The sequence below is a fragment of the Podarcis muralis genome, chromosome 10, assembly GCF_964188315.1.
Source record: "Podarcis muralis chromosome 10, rPodMur119.hap1.1, whole genome shotgun sequence".
NCBI classification, from domain to species: Eukaryota; Metazoa; Chordata; class Lepidosauria; order Squamata; family Lacertidae; genus Podarcis; species Podarcis muralis.
In genome coordinates this window covers 74839102-74860272 of record NC_135664.1, presented here as the reverse complement: position 1 = coordinate 74860272, position 21171 = coordinate 74839102, and the positions used below count along the sequence as shown (strand labels likewise).

Below are 21171 nucleotides of genomic sequence, written 5' to 3'. Positions count from 1 at the left end.
TCTGAGCACAAGAGCAACTCTCCCCTCCTGTGGTTTCCAGCACAGTGGGACCTTGGTTCTCAACCGCCTTGGTACTCAAACAACTTGGAACCCAAACGCTGCTAAACCCGGAAGAAAGTATTCCGGTTTGTGAACTTTTTTTGGAAGCCAAACATGCTCCATGCTGAGCGCCACACTTCCATTTTGAGTGTTATGCTGAGGTTTCCGTTTTGGCTATTTATTTTGCGTTATTGTTTTTGCGGCTCTTTTTGTGTGTGTCTGTGTGACTGTGTGGAACCCAGTTCAGCCACTGATTGATTGTGTGACTGCAGCACATGGCTTATTGCTTTCATTTTATGGGTCTGTGGTCTCGTTAGATAGTAAAATCCATGTTAAATTGCTGTTTTAGGGGGTTGTTTTCCAAAGTGTGGAATGGATTGATCCATTTTGCAGTACTTTCTATGGCTGTAACTGGGAACTGGAAGCATTTCTGTTTCCAGCTGTGGAGGCAGAGCAGAGCCATTGTGGCTAGTAAGCCATCGGTAGCCCTCTCTTCCTCCTCGCATGAATTTCTCCAATGAATTTCTCTTTTAAAGCCACCTAGGTTGTTGGCCACCACTGCTTCCTGTGGCAGGGAGTTCCACAGTTCCAGTCCAGGCTCAGTTTCCTTGGACTGAAGGGCAAGGGAGACGGTCTTGTCTTTAGAGAAGATGGATTTATTTACACACGCATATAGCCCGTTGCTGGAAACCACAGAAGGCATGGATGTAGCCAGGATTTATTGCAGGGGGCAGGGGCACAGAACAAGTTATCTGTGATGCAATTGGTCAGATAGTTAAGCATTTTTATTTATTTGCTTGATTTTTTGGGGGTGCGGGGAGCAGCTGCTTGGACGTAGAGATCGGGAAGCCTCCTCCTCCCCCCCCCCCGCCCAGCTTCCAGCCCAGCCAATTTTTTCTCCTTCCTAGGTGATGTGGGGAGAGGCCCACCCCCTGTCTCCATGGCAACAGTGCAGGTGAAGGTGTTTAGCTTGGCTCAGCTGGAGCCAGTTAGCCTCATGAGGAAACTGCTTTGGCCCCTTCAACAGGTTCTCCTAAAAACTTCACGGATATAGAATCGTGGGCCTGGAAGGGACCCCCAGATATAATCTGGACCTTCCCCATCTCCCTCCACCTGGCCCAGTAATACTAAAGGTAAAGGACCCTTGGACGGTTAAGTCCAGTCAAAGGCGACTCTGGGGTTGCAGCACTCATCTCACTTCCAGGCCGACAGGCAGCTTTCTGGGTCATGTGGCCAGCAGGACTAAATAATAATAATAATAATAATAATAATAATAATAATAATAATAATAATAATAATTTATTATTTATACCCTGCCCATCTGGGCACTCTGGGCGGCTTCCAACAAAACACTAAAATACAATAACCTATTAAACATTAAAAGCTTCCCTAAACAGGGCTGCCTTCAGATGTCTTCTAAAAGTTTGGTAGTTATTTTTCTCTTTGACATCTGGTGGGAGGGCGTTCTACAGGGCGGGCACCACTACCGAGAAGGCCCTCTGCCTGGTTCCCTGAAACCTGGCTTCTCACAGCGAGGGAACTGCCAGAATGCCCTTGGCACTGGACCTCAGTGTCCGGGCAGAACGATGGAGGTGGATTAACTCCTTCAGGTATACTGGACTGAGGCTCGGAAACGTACTGGGAGCCGCTTCTGGAGCAACGGGACACCGTGACGGAAACCAGAGCACACGGAAACACCGTTTACCTTCCCACCACAACGGTACCTACTTATCTACTCGCACTGGTGTGCTTACGAACTGCTAGGCTGGCAGGAGCTGGGACAGAGCAACGGGAGCTCACCCCTTTGTGCGGATTCAAACCTGTAACACTACGGAACTAGTGTCCGAGAGCAGGTCCTCCTTTTGCTTTGACGGTGGGAGAGGAACTGTTGCAGAAATTATACAAGTGATGAAATCAAAAGTTGAAATGTATGTGAGGAGGGCGGAGCGAGCGAAGGTTGGGAAGGGAAGGATGCGCTTGGAAAAGAACCGCGAGGGGAGAATGGGAACAGGGTGTGTGCAGCAAATATTGCTATAAATCTTGAGAACAAGCAGGAAGAGAAGTGGGCATGTCTCATGATTAATAAGCTAGTAGAAGAAAGAATTGCTATATATGGAGCTGACTGCCCCTTTGCTTCCCTTTGCTTGAAAGTGTATAGAATTCATAGACACGTAAGGTTGGAAGGGACCTCAAGGGGTCATCTAGTCCAACCCTCTGCAATGCAGGAATCCCTTTGCCCAGCATGGTGCTCGAACCCGTGGCCCTCAGATGAAGAGTCTTACACTCTGCCGACTGAGCTCCCCACCCCCTCTGCTTTGGTGTGCCACTCCTCAACTACCATATTTTTCCATGTATTAGACGAGGTTTCCCCCCTCAAAACGAACATTTAAAAATTGGGGGGGGGCATCTTATACACGGTCAGTGCATTTTTGTGACGCGGGATGTGTAGCTTCCATGTGGGTGTGATTGTCAGCGGCGTTATTTGTGGGTGTGATAAGGGCTGTTGTGTGTTTGCTGTTGCTGCGGCTTTTTCTTGCGTTGAGGGAACAGCTGATGGGTGGGTTTAGCGGCACATGTGCGGCAGCACAGATCGGATGTACCAATTTTCAGCAGTCCTTCCCCCTAAAAAAAGCTGGGGGGCAATCATCTGCAAAAACAAACAAACTGCAGAACTCCGGGCAATGTCCCCCCATTTTCTTCTAATCTTCCCCCTAAAAATAGGGGTCACCTTATACATGGGTGTACGTTATACACGGAAAATATGGAACTTGCTGGTGGGGATTGTGTCACACCGGCAACACCGAAATAAATATCTTGTTTGTCTCGTTCTCTGTGCATCAGCAATGTCTAGGCAACACGATGACCATGTACATACGCAATAGACAATCTTTATAGAATTCCTTCAAACCGAGTACAAAATGAAATCTTTAGTCTCAAAGTCTCTGGAAATCTTTAAATGAAGCGAGGTACCAGACTTTGTATGATGAAAGACAAGCTGTGAAGCTTTGTGTATTCAGCAAATATGATGTCCAACACGGAACAGTGATTCCAGATATTGACTACTGTTTCATAGAATTCTTCGTCAGCGTGGTGGGAGGATATAGAATTGCTTCATAAACCCATCTTATTTCGAATGAATGTATGTAAATGAAAATATCAAATGCTGTGGAACAGTGCTCATGTAATAATGTAGTCACATCTTGTTTGTCTCATAGCTGTCAAGCGTCCCTTATTTGGTGGGACAGTCCCTTATCCCAGCGTCATGTCTTGCTGCTGTCCCTTATTGATGAGGCGTCGTTTGACTGCTGGCTGGGCTTTCTGCCTTTGGCTCAGAGGGGCTCAGAAGCTGAACATACCTGTGCCCGGAAAATCCCTTATTTTGGCTGCTGATCCCTTATTTTTGAGGCTGCTGGTCCCTTATTTTCAAGGCTGCTGGTCCCTTATCTTCAAATCTGTAAGTTGACAGCTATGGTTTGTCTTGTTCTCTGTGTAGGCAGGCTGTGGTGGAAGGGATGTCTGGGGCCGTTGACCAGCACATTCGTCGTCTCTCTTTCTCCTGAACAGGAGCAGCGGGCAGAAAGCGAAGCAGGTGGCGATGGCATTGCAGGCTGCGCACTTGGAGGCGGACGCCTTCCTGGTCTGCATGGTCCACACTCTGAGCACTCAGCAAGAAGAGGTCATGGGCCTCTGCCTCGGTGAGGTCAGGGCTGGCTGAATTGCTCGCATTCGCCCGGTGATCATTCTGCTCCGGTCAGATAAGAGGACAGATCGGGTGGAGATTTCCCCGGAGCAGCTCTCGGTTGCTTCGATGGAAGCGGAGAGGTTGGCTAAGTTAATGGGACAGCCCACAAGAGTTGTGGGCTGGTATCATTCCCATTTTCCCAGTAGTGATGTATGGAAGTGAGAGCTGGACCATAAAGAAGGCTGATCGCCGAAGAATGGATGCTTTTGAATTCTGGTGCTGGAGGAAACTCTTGAGAGTCCCATGGACTGCAAGAAGATCAAACCTCTCCATTCTTAAGGAAATCAGCCCTGAGTGCTCACTGGAAGGACAGATCGTGAAGCTGAGGCTCCAATACTTTGGCCACCTCATGAGAAGAGAAAACTCCCTGGAAAAGACCCTGATGTTGGGAAAGATGGAGGGCACAAGGAGAAGGGGACGACAGAGGACGAGATGGTTGGACACTGTTCTCGAAGAGACCAGCATGAGTTTGACCAAACTGCGGGAGGCAGTGGAAGACAGGAGTGCCTGGCGTGCTCTGGTCCAGGGGGTCACGAAGAGTCGGACATGACTAAACAACTAAACAACAACAACAACAACAACAACAATAACAACAACAACAACAACAACAACATTCCCACCCCCACGTCACCGTTTGGCCATGGCACATTGACCTCTGCACGCAAGCGATGTATCGGATGTTGGACAGAGACTTTGTGGGGCTGATCTTCTCCTGTTTCAGCGAGGACAAAAGCACAAAGACGGGCCGGATCGTCTTCACCTGCTTCCAGTCCCTCCAAGCCCCAAAGAGCTCATGCAGATATGAAAGGGTTCCTGTTCACCTGATTCCTCACACCGGCATGGGAGAAGCGTGTCTTGAGTCCATGATGGTGTTCCCCAGGATCTTGCGTCAAGAGGAGCAAGATGCCTTCAGGAAAATCCATAGCCTTTCTCATCTGGATCCTATCACCAAGATCCACAACGGATCAGTGTTCACTGTGCAGCCAGATCTTGATCATCAGTGGTCCTCTGATGCAGTGGGTGGAGGGTCTCTTGAAGAGAAAGGAAGACAGGCTGCAGGCGCTGCAGCAGGAGAAACAGAAACTTTTGGAGGAACTTGCGGCCCTGGAGAGAGAAGAACAGAACCTCACGGCCTGAGAAATGAAGCAACAGCCCAAGAATTGTAAGCTTGGCTTCATCCTGCGTTGCTGCTTCTCCATGCCTTCCCATCTTGTTGGGTGTGTTCTGTGTTTGTGCAGCACAGAAGCTTTAAGCTCACTACATGAAACATTTGTTTAGCAGAGTTGTTGTTTACTGCACACACACAAACATGCACTGCATACACATATGCTTTATATCCCGTTACAAGTAGGACACTCTCTGTTCCCAGAGAGGGGATTTTTGCTTCAAAGTTCTTGCTGTCCCACAGTCTGCAGCAAGTCCTGAGCTCTTTCAAAATCCTGCAACTCAAAGCGTTCCGTTTTCTACTGCGATTCCAGTCTGTCTCCTCCTGTTCAGATCTCCCACGCTTTCCCGACGCTGAACACAGTTAAGCAGGCAAATAATAGTTTATACCAGTAACAATTCAAAATTATACGTTTCAGAATCCATTCTTTTTGTCACTGGTTACAGATATCAGAATTAAATGGAGACACAGTGAGGAATGAAGAGGGATAACCTACGTGCACCAGACTGCATTGTATAATGTAGGTACCTTCCTACCATATGCTTCATTGTTTGTGAAATTAATAGTCACACCAAACCACAAATAAAATAAAATAATCCCGTATGGCTGGCAAATGGTGTTTGGATTTTATGGGCTGCCCAGGCTGTGAACCCAAAGGGTATTGGGTACTGAACCCCAACACTTCTCCAATAGAAGCAGGCCACTCCAGGCACGGGGGTTGGACAAGATGGGATTTAGGTGCCCTCCCTGTGCCCTGCAATTTTGTGATGATTTGTAGTAAGCTTAATCCTGCAGCTCCTTCGCAGCAAAAACGAGAAGTTCTGAAGGACCCTGGGCAGTTGTGAGTTAGGGGGAGGATCTGGGTTGGAGAGAAGCTCCAGGTAGCTGTTTGGGTCTGGGGCAGCGGGGAGACGCACTCCGTGCCGCGCGTGCAGAATCGGGAGTGGAGAAAGGAGCCAGACCACCCTTTTCGTTTGCAGCAGCAGCTGTTTTGCAAGCCGTGGTGCTATAAATAGAGGCCGGTATTTGGGTGAGAGGGCAAGGGAGGGTGGGGGAGGGTGCCCAGCAAGAAGGCTTGACCCAGGAATGGCCCATCTCGGCTGATAACTGGTCCAAACCCCAGAGCTGCTGGACAGATGGGAAAAGAAATTATAAGATTTTAAGTGATATCAAACAAGCTCAAGAGCAGGGCTGAAAATGCTTCCTCGAGAAGGTATGAAAACCTCAATGACAAGTTTTATAAACATAGCTCTGTTTAAGAGAATCCAGTAATAATAGTAATACAAAATAAAGGTTTGAAGTCTTTAACATCAGCAGTCAAGAGCGCTTCAGCCCTGTTTTTGAGTTTGTTTGAAACTTTAAAACCTCAATTTCTCCTTTTTTAAAAAAACTTTAAAACCTCAATTTCTTATCACTACTGCTTGGTTCTCTTAAATAGGACTATGTTTAAAACTTGTGTTTGAGGTTTTCATACCTTCTTTGTAAACCCGAGGAAGCATTTTCAGCCCTTCTCTTGAGCTTGTTTGATATCACTTAAAATCTTTTAATTTCTTTATTTTCTTCTGAGGAAACTGATTAGTTCAGTGAAACGAGTTTTGTAGCCAGCATCTCGTAAAGTCTCTGTTTAATTCTAGTTTATTTTTTTATTTTTGTTATTCCATAGTCGATTACTTCTTGTTTCAGGGATTTTCACGGTAATTTATTTTGTTTTGTGTAATTTCTTGGTTCCGTGACTGTCTTTTTGTCACCGGACAGACGGGAAAAGACAGACAGACAAAAGGGAGGAGGGCAGACGGGGGACTCAAAGTCCCTGGAGTCCCCCTGACTCCGTTTCTTCTTCCCGACAGCCTTCCGGGGGGAAGTGAAGCAGGAAGATGGCCTCGTAGGAGAGGGGAAAGGGTGGCGGAGGCAGCGGGCGGCAGTCCGGGACCCCTAGTTCCACTTCCAAGAGGGCCTCCAAGTCAGGAGAGGCCATATAGAGGGTGCCGTCCAAAGCCAGGCCCTGTCCAGCCAGGCTGCACTTGGGCAGGGTCCGGGCAGGGCCCCACTGCCGGGTGCTGGGGCAGAAGGAGGTGACCACGTTGTCTTGGGCGTTGCCCCCCACCACAAAAAGGGGCTCCGTGCCGCCCAGGAAGTAGAGCCCAGGCAGGTCAGCATCTGCCCGAGTCAGAGTTGGAAGCAGCTCCTGCCACGTGTCTGCAAGGAGAAGAGAAGGCGGGGATGTAACCACCCTCAGGCTGGACCCACAGCCCAGATCCCCTGCCCTCGCACCCACTGCCAGCCCTTGTACATATCCCCCTCCTTCCCTGCCCGCTTAACTCACAATCGGCCACCTCTGTATCCCCCAATATGTGCCCACTTGACCATGCTGATCAGTGGAACCGCCGCAAAATATCTGTTCTGCTTTCGGGAGAACTCCTGGCACGGCTGCACCTATACTTTGGAACTTCCTGCCACTTGATGTACTCTTCGCTGTACTCTTTTCGGCACCTACCGCAAATGTTCCCGCTTAGACAAGCCTCTCTAGATGTTTTGAAACTTACAAGTTTTAACCTGTTTTTAGTCTATTTTAGTTATTTCAACTTTTTGAAAGTTTCAAATCATTATTCATTTTTCATATCCCACTTTATCACTACCTGAAGGAGTCTCAAAGCAGCTAACATTCTCCTTTCCCTTCCTCCCCCACAACAAACACTCTGTGAGGTGAGTGGGGCTGAGAGACTTCAGAGAAGTGTGACTGGCCCAAGGTCACCCAGCAGCTGCATGTGGAGGAGTGGAGACGCGAACCCGCTTCCCCAGATTACGAGACTACCGCTCTTAACCACTACACCACACTGGCTCTCAGTCCAGGGCTTTTGGGGGGCCGGAACTCACTGGAACTCAGTTCCGGCACCTCTCACCCTTGCCCTTATAAGAGAACAAGGTTCAAGGCTGAGTTCTGGCACCTCTTTTCCACGAAAAAAACACCGTGGTTATCTTTTTTTGTAAACTGCTATGAGGGTTTTCTTTTTAAAAAAACAAATCAAGCAGTGTGTAAACCTTCTGTAATGAATAAAAATAAGTACTCACACCCCTATCTCTTTTCTCACACATAACACCACCTTGCCATCCCCTCTCTGCACAATGCTGTGGCGCACGAGTGCCAGCCTGGCAGCGCAACCGCAGGTGTCCAGGACGGTGGGTGCCTTGCAGCGTGCATGGCCCTGGCACTGAATTTTGTGGGTGCCTGGCCGATTGATGGGGAGTTTTGTGGGTGCTCAGGCATCCAGGGCTCTAGGGAGTCGGCACCTATGGTGCGGCGCATCAGCTGCTTCATTGCCCCCTTCTCACCAGCGGCCACATCGTAGCACAGCAGAAGTTTCTCCCCGGTGCGTTGTATGCTGCCCAGGGCGTAGATGCAGCCGCCATGTGCAGTGCAGAGGGGCAGGTCGTGGGACAGGGAGACGGCGAAGGAGAAGTCGCCCATGGGGAGGGAGGAGACGAAGGCCCAGGAGTCGGCCCAAGGGTCGTAGCGCTCCACGGCCATGTACAGGCGGGTGCTGCTGTCCGGGGGCAGGAGCGAGTCCAGGAACCAGCCGCCCACGGCATAGATGTGGTGCCCCACCACAGCGCTGCTGAAGTGGCGCCGGCGCTGCAAGAGGAGCAGGAAAGCAGAGCGCGTCAGGAAGGGAGAGGCACTGCCGAAAGAGAATAAGATGAAAATGATGTACCGGTGGTATCTAACCCTGGTTAAATTAGCAGAAATGTACAGAACAAGATCTATAAGTGTTGGAGATGTAAAGACCAGGACCAGGTGCGCAGCCTGGGGGTCATTTTGGACTCACACCTGTCCATGGAGACGCAGGTCAGTTCTGTGTCCAGGGCAGCTGTCTACCAGCTCCATCTGGTACGCAGGATGAGACCCTACCTGCCCACAGACTGTCTTGCCAGAGTGATGCAAGCTCTGGTTATCTCCTGCTTGGACTACAGTGGTACCTCGGGTTACATACGCTTCAGGTTACAGACTCCGCTAACCCAAAAATAGTGCTTCAGGATGAGAACAGAAATTGTGCTCCAGCGGCACGGCGGCGGCAGGAGGCCCCATTCGCTAAAGTGGTGCTTCAGGTTAAGAACAGTTTCAGGTTAAGAACGGACCTCTGGTACCACTTTACTGCATTGCGCTCTCCGTGGGGCTACCTTTGAAGGTGACCCGGAAACTACAACTAATCCAGAATGCGGCAGCTAGACTGGGGACTGGGAGCGGCTGCCGAGACCATATAACATCGGTCTTGAAAGACCTACATTGGCTCCCGCTACGTTTCCGAGCACAATTCAAAGTGTTGGTGCTGACCTTTAAAGCCCTAAACGGCCTCGGTCCAGTATACCTGAAGGAGCGTCTCCACCCCCATCGTTCTGCCCGGACACTGAAGTGCAGTGCTGAGGGCCTTCTGGTGGTTCCCTCACTGCGGGAAGTGAGGTTACGGGGAACCAGGCACAGGGCCTTCTTGGTAATGGCGCCCGCCCTGTGCAATACCCTTCCACCAGATGTCAAGGAAACAACTACAAGACTTTTAGAAGACATCTGAAGGCAGCCCTCTTTAGGGAAGTTTTTAAGGTCTGATGTTTATCGTGTTTTTAATATTCTGTTGGGAGCTGCCCAGAGTGGCTGGGGAAACCCAGCCAGATGGGCAGGGTATAAATAATAAATATCTAATAAGTGTTGGAAATGTAAAGAAACAGAGGGTACCTTCTATCATATGTGGTGGGAATGTAGGAAGGTTAAAAGCAATTGGGAAATGATTTATAACGAAATAAAACAAAATGTTCAGAGTAACCTTTGTTTAAAAAAAAACCCAGAAGCCTTTTTACTAGGTATTGTAGGAGCGGAGATCCCAAAAGACCAGAAAAAATTGTTCATGTATGTGATGACGGCCTCCCAAATGCTGTTAGCTCAAAGATGGCAAGAAGAAGCAAAAAAGATTGGCAAACCAAATTAATGGACTACCCTGAAATGGCCAAACTAACCGGGAAGCTCAGAAAAAAATATGAGAGGCACAAATACAAGATGGGGGACACCTGGCTTGAGAGCAGTACATGTGAAAAGGATCTAGGAGTCTTGGTTGACCACAAACTTGACATGAGCCAACAATGTGACGCGGCAGCTAAAAAAGCCAATGCAATTCTGGGCTGCATCGATAGGAGTATAGCATCTAGATCAAGGGAAGTAATAGTGCCACTGTATTCTGCTCTGGTCAGACCTCACCTGGAGTACTGTGTCCAGTTCTGGGCACCACAGTTCAAGAAGGACACTGACAAACTGGAACGTGTCCAGAGGAGGGCAACCAAAATGGTCAAAGGCCTGGAAACGATGCCTTATGAGGAACGGCTAAGGGAGCTGGGCATGTTTAGCCTGGAGAAGAGGAGGTTAAGGGGTGATATGATAGCCATGTTCAAATATATAAAAGGATGTCACATAGAGGAGGGAGAAAGGTTGTTTTCTGCTGCTCCAGAGAAGCGGACACGGAGCAATGGATCCAAACTACAAGAAAGAAGATTCCACCTAAACATTAGGAAGAGCCTCCTGACAGTAGGAGCTGTTTGACAGTGGAATTTGCTGCCAAGGAGTGTGGTGGAGTCTCCTTCTTTGGAGGTCTTTAAGCAGAGGCTTGACAACCATATGTCAGGAGTGCTCTGATGGTGTTTCCTGCTTGGCAGGGGGTTGGAGACGATAGCCCTTGTGGTCTCTTCCAACTCTATGATTCTATGAAATCGAGATGAGAGTAAATATATATATATATATATATATATATATATATATATATATATATATGCAGGTTTTGGTGTCCTCGGGTATCTTCCCGTGTAAAAGTTGGGGTGTCTAGGCGACGTTTCGACGAGGTCTCACTCGTCATCTTCAGGCTGGTGCTTTCGGCTTCTTGTTACTGGAACAGAGCAGGATCTCAGTGTTTGAGTTCCTATAAATACTGTTGAGGAGGTGTGGCCTCCTATGTTCTGGGCAGAGAGGAAGTTCCCAGGCTAGTGTGCCTTTTCTTCTTTTGTTCCTTAATTGCTTGAGGGATATCTTGAGTGATTTCTTGAGTGATATCCTGAGTACCACTTAGGTGGGTCATTAGGTGTGGATTACTTGTTAAAGCCTTTGTGTCTTGACCTCTTGAACTTTGTGAAGAGTTTTTCTGAGAAGATGGGTGTACTACATTTAGTTGTGCTCTGGCTTGGCTTCGTGTATAGGGGCGAGCTGTGGTTTTGTGGCCTGTGCCAGCCAGATCTGTGTAGGGATTGCAGGGGGGTGCAGCATCCGGAGGTGCCACCATCATGGAAGCCATCGAGATAGAGAAACACCCTCACAACATGAACAAGCGTGACGACACATCCCGCTTGCCAGACATCTGGAAATTAGCCCTCCCCACAAAAACTGACACCAGATCCAGAGGCACACAGAACGCCATCACCAATCAACCACACCAGACCCAAACCCAGACCCTCTCCACAGATAAATTACAGACACCATCCAGTAGCCAAACCATGGTGGCACCTCCGGATGCTGCACCCCCCTGCAATCCCTACACAGATCTGGCTGGCACAGGCCACAAAACCACAGCTCGCCCCTATACACGAAGCCAAGCCAGAGCACAACTAAATGTAGTACACCCATCTTCTCAGAAAAACTCTTCACAAAGTTCAAGAGGTCAAGACACAAAGGCTTTAACAACTAATCCACACCTAATGACCCACCTAAGTGGTACTCAGGATATCACTCAAGAAATCACTCAAGATATCCCTCAAGCAATTAAGGAACAAAAGAAGAAAAGGCACACTAGCCTGGGAACTTCCTCTCTGCCCAGAACATAGGAGGCCACACCTCCTCAACAGTATTTATAGGAACTCAAACACTGAGATCCTGCTCTGTTCCAGTAACAAGAAGCCGAAAGCACCAGCCTGAAGATGACGAGTGAGACCTCGTCGAAACGTCGCCTAGACACCCCAACTTTTACACGGGAAGATACCCGAGGACACCAAAACCTGCATTCCTGTACCCGTGAAAATCTACGAAAGCAAATATATATATATATATATATATGCTTTCGTAGATTTTCACGGGTATAGGTATGCAGGTTTTGGTGTCCTCGGGTGTCTTCCCGTGTAAAAGTTGGGGTGTCTAGGCGACGTTTCGACGAGGTCTCACTCGTCATCTTCAGGCTGGTGCTTTCGGCTTCTTGTTACTGGAACAGAGCAGGATCTCAGTGTTTGAGTTCCTATAAATACTGTTGAGGGGTGTGGTGAGGAAGTTCCCAGGCTAGTGTGCCTTTTCTTCTTTTGTTCCTTAGTTGCTTGAGGGATATCTTGAGTGATTTCTTGAGTGATATCCTGAGTACCACTTAGGTGGGTCATTAGGTGTGGATTAGTTGCTAAAGCCTTAGTGTCTTGACCTCTTGAACTTTGTGAAGAGTTTTTCTGAGAAGATGGCTGTAGTTGTGCTCTGGCTTGGCTTCGTGTATAGGGGCGAGCTGTGGTTTTGTGGCCTGTGCCAGCCAGATCTGTGTAGGGATTGCAGGGGGGTGCAGCATCCGGAGGTGCCATCATGGTTTGGCTACTGGATGGTGTCTGTAATTTATCTGTGGAGAGGGTCTGGGTTTGGGTCTGGTGTGGTTGATTGGTGATGGCGTTCTGTGTGCCTCTGGATCTGGTGTCAGTTTTTGTGGGGAGGGCTAATTTCCAGATGTCTGGCAAGCGGGATGTGTCGTCACGCTTGTTCATGTTGTGAGGGTGTTTCTCTATCTCGATGGCTTCCATGATTATTCTCTTGTGGTGATGTTCCATGTTAGAGAGCAATTTGGAATCTGCAAAATTAATTTCGTGTCCTGTTTCTTTCATGTGTTGGAAAAGAGAGGAAGTTTTTTCTTCTTTTTTGACGGCATTCTTGTGTTCTGCGATACGTGCATTTATTCGTCTGTTTGTTTGTCCAATGTACGTGGCTGGGCAGACTTTGCAGGGTATTTCATAGACCCCTTGGTTTTCCAACTGGATTTTATCCTTGGGGTTTCTGAGGATATTGGCTATCTTTTGGTTGGCGCAAAAGGCTGTTTTGATATTGTGTTTATGGAGGATTTTGCTAATTTTATCTGTGGTGCCCTTGATATAAGGAAGGAGGGCCATGCCATTGTTTTCTTCTGTGTCTTGGTTTTTGGGGGGTGTTTCTTTTTGGATTAGCTTCGTAACCCTGTTTTGCTGGTATCCATTGGCAATTAACACATTTGAGAGATTCTGTAACTCAGTTGTCAAGTGGTCTTTGTCAGCCAGGCGTTTGGTTCTGGAGATGAGAGTCTTGGCTACGGAGTTTATTTGTGCAGGGTGGTGGTGTGATTGTGCATGTAAGTAGCGGTTGGTGTGTGTTTTTTTCCGGTAGATAGTGTGTCCTAGGGAGCCATCAGGTTTTTTGTAGATTAGGACGTCAAGGAAGGGAAGTTGGTTGTTGGCTTCTATTTCCATAGTGAATTGTATTTTGGGGTGTAGGCTGTTGAGATGTGTGAGGAAGCTGTCCAGTTTTTCCTTCCCGTGTGGCCAAATTACAAAGGTGTCGTCAACATATCTGAGCCAAAGTTTGGGTTTGTGTTCTGACTTGTCTAAAGCATTGGTTTCAAAGTGTTCCATGTACAGGTTTGCGATGACCGGTGAGAGGGGTGATCCCATAGGTGCTCCTTCTATCTGTTTGTATCTTTGTCCATTGTGGATGAAGTACGTGTTGGTTAGGCAGTGGTTGGTCAGGTCCAAGATGTATTCGGGGGGATTGTATTTGTTTTGAATGGCTGTCAAGGCTTCATTAATGGGCACTTGTGTGAAGAGAGATACAACATCGAAGCTCACAAGTAGGTCATTGGGATGTAGGTTTTGCTTCTTTATTGTTTCTATGAACTGGAAGGAGTTTGGAACGTGTGAAGAGATGGATTCTGCATAGGGCTGAAGTTGCTTGGCGAGAAATTTAGCGAGATTTTGTAGAGGTGAGCCTATGGAGCTGACTATTGGTCTGAGTGGTGTTCCCTCTTTGTGTATTTTGGGGAGGCCGTAGAGTTTGGGGCATCTGGATGATTTTTCTCTGGGGATGATTCTTAGCTGGATTTCTTCACTGATAGGAGAGGCTTTTATTTTGGATTTGGTGGTTTTTTCCAGATAGGTGGTGGGATCTGTTTTTATAGGTTGGTAGGTAGGGTCTTGGAGTAGATTTGATAGTTTTGCTTGGTAGTCCGATGTGTTCATCACAACAGTGGCATTACCTTTGTCTGCTGGGAGAATGATTATGTTGTTGTCTTTCCTCAGGTTGGTGAGTGCTTTCTGTTCTTCTTTGTGTAAATTGCTTCTGGGTGGTTTGCTGGAGCAGAGGATGTTGGTGACTTCAAGTCTGATTTTATTGGCTTCATCTGGGTTGATTTTGGTTAGGCTGGCTTCGACTCCGCATATGATGTTTTCCGTGGGGATGCGTCTCGGGGCGACTGCAAAGTTGAAACCTTTGGAGAGTACTTTGGTTTCAGTTGAGGTGAGGATCCTGTCTGATATGTTATGTACTGTTTGTTTCATGGGTTGTTGTGGAGGGTGGCTGGGCTTCTGGCGTTTCTCTAGTTTGTGGAGTTTGTTGGTGTGTGTGTCTGTCTTATGTGAGGTCTCCGTTTCAGCTCTCCAGACGGCTAGTTGAAACGGACAGACCTCACATAAGACAGACGGAGAGCTGAAACGGAGACCTCACATAAGACAGACACACACACCAACAAACTCCACAAACTAGAGAAACGCCAGAAGCCCAGCCACCCTCCACAACAACCCATGAAACAAACAGTACATAACATATCAGACAGGATCCTCACCTCAACTGAAACCAAAGTACTCTCCAAAGGTTTCAACTTTGCAGTCGCCCCGAGACGCATCCCCACGGAAAACATCATATGCGGAGTCGAAGCTAGCCTAACCAAAATCAACCCAGATGAAGCCAATAAAATCAGACTTGAAGTCACCAACATCCTCTGCTCCAGCAAACCACCCAGAAGCAATTTACACAAAGAAGAACAGAAAGCACTCACCAACCTGAGGAAAGACAACAACATAATCATTCTCCCAGCAGACAAAGGTAATGCCACTGTTGTGATGAACACATCGGACTACCAAGCAAAACTATCAAATCTACTCCAAGACCCTACCTACCAACCTATAAAAACAGATCCCACCACCTATCTGGAAAAAACCACCAAATCCAAAATAAAAGCCTCTCCTATCAGTGAAGAAATCCAGCTAAGAATCATCCCCAGAGAAAAATCATCCAGATGCCCCAAACTCTACGGCCTCCCCAAAATACACAAAGAGGGAACACCACTCAGACCAATAGTCAGCTCCATAGGCTCACCTCTACAAAATCTCGCTAAATTTCTCGCCAAGCAACTTCAGCCCTATGCAGAATCCATCTCTTCACACGTTCCAAACTCCTTCCAGTTCATAGAAACAATAAAGAAGCAAAACCTACATCCCAATGACCTACTTGTGAGCTTCGATGTTGTATCTCTCTTCACACAAGTGCCCATTAATGAAGCCTTGACAGCCATTCAAAACAAATACAATCCCCCCGAATACATCTTGGACCTGACCAACCACTGCCTAACCAACACGTACTTCATCCACAATGGACAAAGATACAAACAGATAGAAGGAGCACCTATGGGATCACCCCTCTCACCGGTCATCGCAAACCTGTACATGGAACACTTTGAAACCAATGCTTTAGACAAGTCAGAACACAAACCCAAACTTTGGCTCAGATATGTTGACGACACCTTTGTAATTTGGCCACACGGGAAGGAAAAACTGGACAGCTTCCTCACACATCTCAACAGCCTACACCCCAAAATACAATTCACTATGGAAATAGAAGCCAACAACCAACTTCCCTTCCTTGACGTCCTAATCTACAAAAAACCTGATGGCTCCCTAGGACACACTATCTACCGGAAAAAAACACACACCAACCGCTACTTACATGCACAATCACACCACCACCCTGCACAAATAAACTCCGTAGCCAAGACTCTCATCTCCAGAACCAAACGCCTGGCTGACAAAGACCACTTGACAACTGAGTTACAGAATCTCTCAAATGTGTTAATTGCCAATGGATACCAGCAAAACAGGGTTACGAAGCTAATCCAAAAAGAAACACCCCCCAAAAACCAAGACACAGAAGAAAACAATGGCATGGCCCTCCTTCCTTATATCAAGGGCACCACAGATAAAATTAGCAAAATCCTCCATAAACACAATATCAAAACAGCCTTTTGCGCCAACCAAAAGATAGCCAATATCCTCAGAAACCCCAAGGATAAAATCCAGTTGGAAAACCAAGGGGTCTATGAAATACCCTGCAAAGTCTGCCCAGCCACGTACATTGGACAAACAAACAGACGAATAAATGCACGTATCGCAGAACACAAGAATGCCGTCAAAAAAGAAGAAAAAACTTCCTCTCTTTTCCAACACATGAAAGAAACAGGACACGAAATTAATTTTGCAGATTCCAAATTGCTCTCTAACATGGAACATCACCACAAGAGAATAATCATGGAAGCCATCGAGATAGAGAAACACCCTCACAACATGAACAAGCGTGACGACACATCCCGCTTGCCAGACATCTGGAAATTAGCCCTCCCCACAAAAACTGACACCAGATCCAGAGGCACACAGAACGCCATCACCAATCAACCACACCAGACCCAAACCCAGACCCTCTCCACAGATAAATTACAGACACCATCCAGTAGCCAAACCATGATGGCACCTCCGGATGCTGCACCCCCCTGCAATCCCTACACAGATCTGGCTGGCACAGGCCACAAAACCACAGCTCGCCCCTATACACGAAGCCAAGCCAGAGCACAACTACAGCCATCTTCTCAGAAAAACTCTTCACAAAGTTCAAGAGGTCAAGACACTAAGGCTTTAGCAACTAATCCACACCTAATGACCCACCTAAGTGGTACTCAGGATATCACTCAAGATATCACTCAAGATATCCCTCAAGCAACTAAGGAACAAAAGAAGAAAAGGCACACTAGCCTGGGAACTTCCTCACCACACCCCTCAACAGTATTTATAGGAACTCAAACACTGAGATCCTGCTCTGTTCCAGTAACAAGAAGCCGAAAGCACCAGCCTGAAGATGACGAGTGAGACCTCGTCGAAACGTCGCCTAGACACCCCAACTTTTACACGGGAAGACACCCGAGGACACCAAAACCTGCATATATATATATATATATATATATATATATATATATATATATATATAACATTTGAAAGATCACTGTAAGCAATTAAACATCACTAGCAGGGTTGACTGAAGACTTGTAATGGGCAACTTCCTCCCTTTTTATGATAATATTAATTTTAATGCTATTTGTAATGAATCAACTAGAATTGGAAAGCGTACAAAGGCAGTGATATAAAGGTTAATTTTGAAAGCCGTGAGACGGGAGGGGCGGAAGTCAATAGGCTCTAATGAGCAAAAGAGATCATGTGAATACAGTGCTACCTCTGGATGTGAACAGGATCCGTTCCAGAGCCCCGTTCGCATCCTGAAGCGAACACAACCCGCGTCTGAGTGTGCATGGGTCGCGCTTCCACGCATGTGCGTGACATCATTTTGAGCATCTGCGCATGCGCGAGCGGTGAAACCAGGAAGTAACACGCTCCGTTACTCCCGGGTCACCATGGAGCACAACCCGAAAATACTCATCCTGAAGTTACTTCAACCCAAAGTATGACTGTAATAATGATGTGGTTATACCGTATATTATAAAATGGAAAATAAATTTTTATACACACACCGTATTTTTCCATGTATAAGACTAGGTTTTTCCCCTAAAACATAATGTCCAGAATTTGGGGGCGTCATACATGGGGGCCATCTCCCCCCAATTTCTTAAATCAGAGTCCCCCAAAACAGGGGGTGTCTTATACATGGGGGCGTCTTATAGACGGAAAAATACAGTGTGTGTGTGTATGTATGTGTGTGTGTGTGGTACCTGAGACACAGCCCTGGCCTTAGAGCAGGACCTGACCTTATTGGGGGCGGCGGTGGATCTCCACGTTCCTGTCAAGGGGTTGTAGCGGAAGGCCGCCATACGAAAGGTGAAACTGCGGGGGCCCCGCTTCTCCCGGTAGCCCCCCATGACGAAGAGGTAGTTGAAGAGCTGTGCTGTGCTGAAGCTCCACTTCTCGGCCTGGAAGGGCAGTCGGGTGGCACAGCGCCAGTCCCCCTCCTCGGGGGGCAGAGGGCGGTGGTAGAGGCCCTGCAGGTGTTCTAGGGGGACTCCGGGAGCCAGGCTGACGTTCTCCTTGTGCAGGGCGCACAGCATGGGGCGGCCCTTGAAGCGGAGCTGCGCCAGCTCCTCCCGCAGTTGGGGGTCCAGCCGTTCAGTGACGGGGGCTGGCAGCTCCAACAGGTGGGCACTCAGGTAGCCGGACACCAGTGCCCTCAGCTCAGGGCATCCCACAGCCTCCGCAAAACCCAGGTACGCCAGGCAGTTCTGGGGGCTCAGCAGCGGGCTCAGCGCCGCCCAGCACCGGTCCAGAAACCCCGGGAGCATCAGGTAGCTGGCGGTCTGCACCGCTGGCAAGAGGTCTTCCTCTTCTAGGCTGAAATGCCCGGAGAAGACCCACTCCAGGATGGCGCGGAAGGTCCCCGAGGGCACGTGGCTCAGATCCAGCTGCCTCTCCGAAGCCTCCTGCATGCGGGATCTCGAGAGGGCCTCGAAATAGGCGCTCTCCATTGCCAGGCGGGCCAGATCCACCTGCCAGGCAGAGAGAGAGAGAACATAAGAAAATTATGCGAGTAGAGTGGACGCTTGGTTGCGAATGTGGTCTGTGCGGGAAGCACGTTTGCAATCCGCAGCGTTCGCAACCCGTGGCTCGGTGCCCCCTGTGGTGGACCTGGTTGCTCTCCCGTAAACCTGTCTCTGTTCCCGTGGTTGCCAAATTAGCCTCTCCAAATCGGAGGATGCTCTGTGATGCTCCTGCAGGTGATCTTAGCAATTGAGCTGGGCTGTAAGGGTTCACAGAGTCTCTGAGATATTCTGGACCTGAATTGTCCAGGGCTTGGCAAATTGATACAAGCACCTCGACTCTGGCTGGGTAGCAGATGGGCAACCAGTGCAGCGTTTGGTGTTGCATGTTCTTCATCAGATGCTCCCATCAGGCATCCCACACCTGCTGGAACTTCTGGACCAACCCCAAGGGCAGCCCCACATTGAGCGCACTGCAGTAGTCCAGACTTGAGGTTACCCATGCATGGCCTATAGTGGTCAGGCTTGTCAGGAAACGGTCATAGTTGGTGCTGTTGGGATTCCATTCCACCCTTTGCTGCAGACATGGGATTGTTACATGTCACACATCTATTTACATTCCAGCACAGATTGCTGGCGTGAGCGGTACTTCTGCCCTGTATTGCTTTTGTTTTCAGTCTCTCTCCGATAAGACGGCAAGGAGAGATGCCATGTTTTCTTTGTCCTGATTTATGTATAATAAATGCGTAGTTTAGTATGTGTCTGCTGCCTCAAGCCTCTTCTGTTGCGCAGTTTACACTGCTGAGTAAAGTGTGCTCAAGTCTGCAAGCTTGAGTCACTGAGCAGAGGTCGAGGGATCTCCGCAGCGGCAAGGCTGAAGGGAGGCACTCCAGCTGGGGCTGAGCCAGGTGGCCTTTCGACCCCCAATTCCGACAGGCGCAACAGGTGAATTTGCATCTGACTCCTGGGGAAAGCCTCCATGTAGCCTGGATAGCTCACCATGGTTAGATAACCATGGTGCCGATAACACCAGGGTTGCAGGGCACCTGTCTATTCCTGCATTGCGGGTGGTTGATGATCCTTAAGATTACTTTCAACTCCACAGTTCTATGATTCTATGATTCCTGCCACCCCTTAGCACAAGAGAGCCCCCCGCCAGGCCCTACCTGGAAGCTGTAGGGCTGTGTGTGGACCGTGAGCAGCTCGGCCTCACCATCTCCTCCCCGGTAGACCCTCAGCTCGGGGCAGCTCTCCCACGGCTCGGGCAGGGGCCCCTGAGCACCCTGCCTTTTCCAGGACAAGGCGATGAGGCCCCACAAAGCCCAGAGGGCACCGGCCAGCAAGTCGAACGCCCGCTTGGCGAGGCGGGCCCAACCCAGCCAGGCGGAAGCAGCAAGCAGCCCCTGCAAAGGGGTCGAGCGCAGACCTCCATGGGGCATGGCCAGGGGATCATTTGCAGGTCAGAGTGCCCCATCAGCCGTCCCAAAGCACACACAGCCTGCGGCACAGAGTTTGGCTCGGGCGCCGGAGCTATTTTTAGTCTGTGTTTACAGCAGAGCAGTCGTGTTGGTGCCCAGAGCCATCGCCAGGAGCGGAAGGGGCCACAGATGTCAGAATGTTGCTGGGGAAGACTTTCGGCGGGAGAGAGGAGAGATCGTGCAGAACACTAACGTTGTGTTTCGTTAGCCCCAAAATGGAAAACGAGCGAGGTCCCAACCAAAGTATAATGGCAACTTAAACTACTGGAATATCTGCATCTTGCGGATCTAACTTATAGAATAAGAGAACAAGAAGAACATTCTTGTAACAAACTTAGTTGGTCTCTAAGGTGACACTGGACAATTTTTTTATTTACTTCAAGAAGAACATTCGTTTAAAGAAGATTGGGAGATGTTTATTGAATATACGGGGGGGGGGAATTGCGTACACTTGAAAATGTGGGCAGCATTAAGATAAATTCAACAGTGTAAGTAAATTTTGATGGAAGTAATATACAGTGGACGCTCGGGTTGCGAATGTGATCCATGCGGGATGCACATTCGCAACCTGCAGCGTTCGCAACCCACATATGCACACGCGTGGGTGTCCACAGGAAGGTGTCCATCGCTGGACAAAGGCACTCCTCCGGACTTGCCCAGGTGGCAGACTATGCAAACCAAAGTTCTATTGTTCTTTTGTAGTAGGCTTTTAGAATGTACTTCCCAATACAGTGGTACCTCAGGTTAAGTACTTAATTCATTCCGGAGGTCTGTTCTTAACCTGAAACTGTTCTTAACCTGAAGCACCACTTTAGCTAATGGGGCCTCCTGCCATGCCACCGGAGCACAATTTCTGTTCTCATCCTGAAGCAAAGTTCTTAACCCGAGATACTATTTCTGGGTTAGCGGAGTCTGTAACCTGAAGTGTCT

At 48.5% G+C, this 21171-nt stretch overlaps 1 protein-coding gene and 1 pseudogene across 3 annotated transcripts; one reads left to right on the top strand and one right to left on the bottom strand.

Moving 5' to 3' along the window:
- Positions 1–3350: 3350 nt before the first annotated feature.
- On the top strand, positions 3351–5549 carry LOC114604857 (lys-63-specific deubiquitinase BRCC36-like; annotated as a pseudogene).
- Positions 5550–6553: 1004 nt separating this feature from the next.
- On the bottom strand, positions 6554–20950 carry LOC114605363 (kelch repeat and BTB domain-containing protein 13-like). Of its 3 annotated transcripts, none has more exons than XM_077935420.1 (4): positions 19930–20943; positions 18005–18772; positions 8277–8577; positions 6554–7142 (listed from the first exon to the last, which is right to left on the bottom strand). In XM_077935420.1, exons 1-4 carry the CDS (start codon positions 20200–20202, stop codon positions 6748–6750), a joined length of 1737 nt encoding a protein of 578 aa, XP_077791546.1. In that variant the 5' UTR covers positions 20203–20943; the 3' UTR covers positions 6554–6747. The 3 variants fall into 3 exon arrangements, with proteins under 3 accessions (XP_077791546.1, XP_028602390.2, XP_077791547.1); XM_028746557.2 differs by having other exon boundaries at positions 18041–18772; positions 19930–20939; XM_077935421.1 differs by having other exon boundaries at positions 7004–7142; positions 8016–8577; positions 19930–20950.
- Positions 20951–21171: the final 221 nt, after the last annotated feature.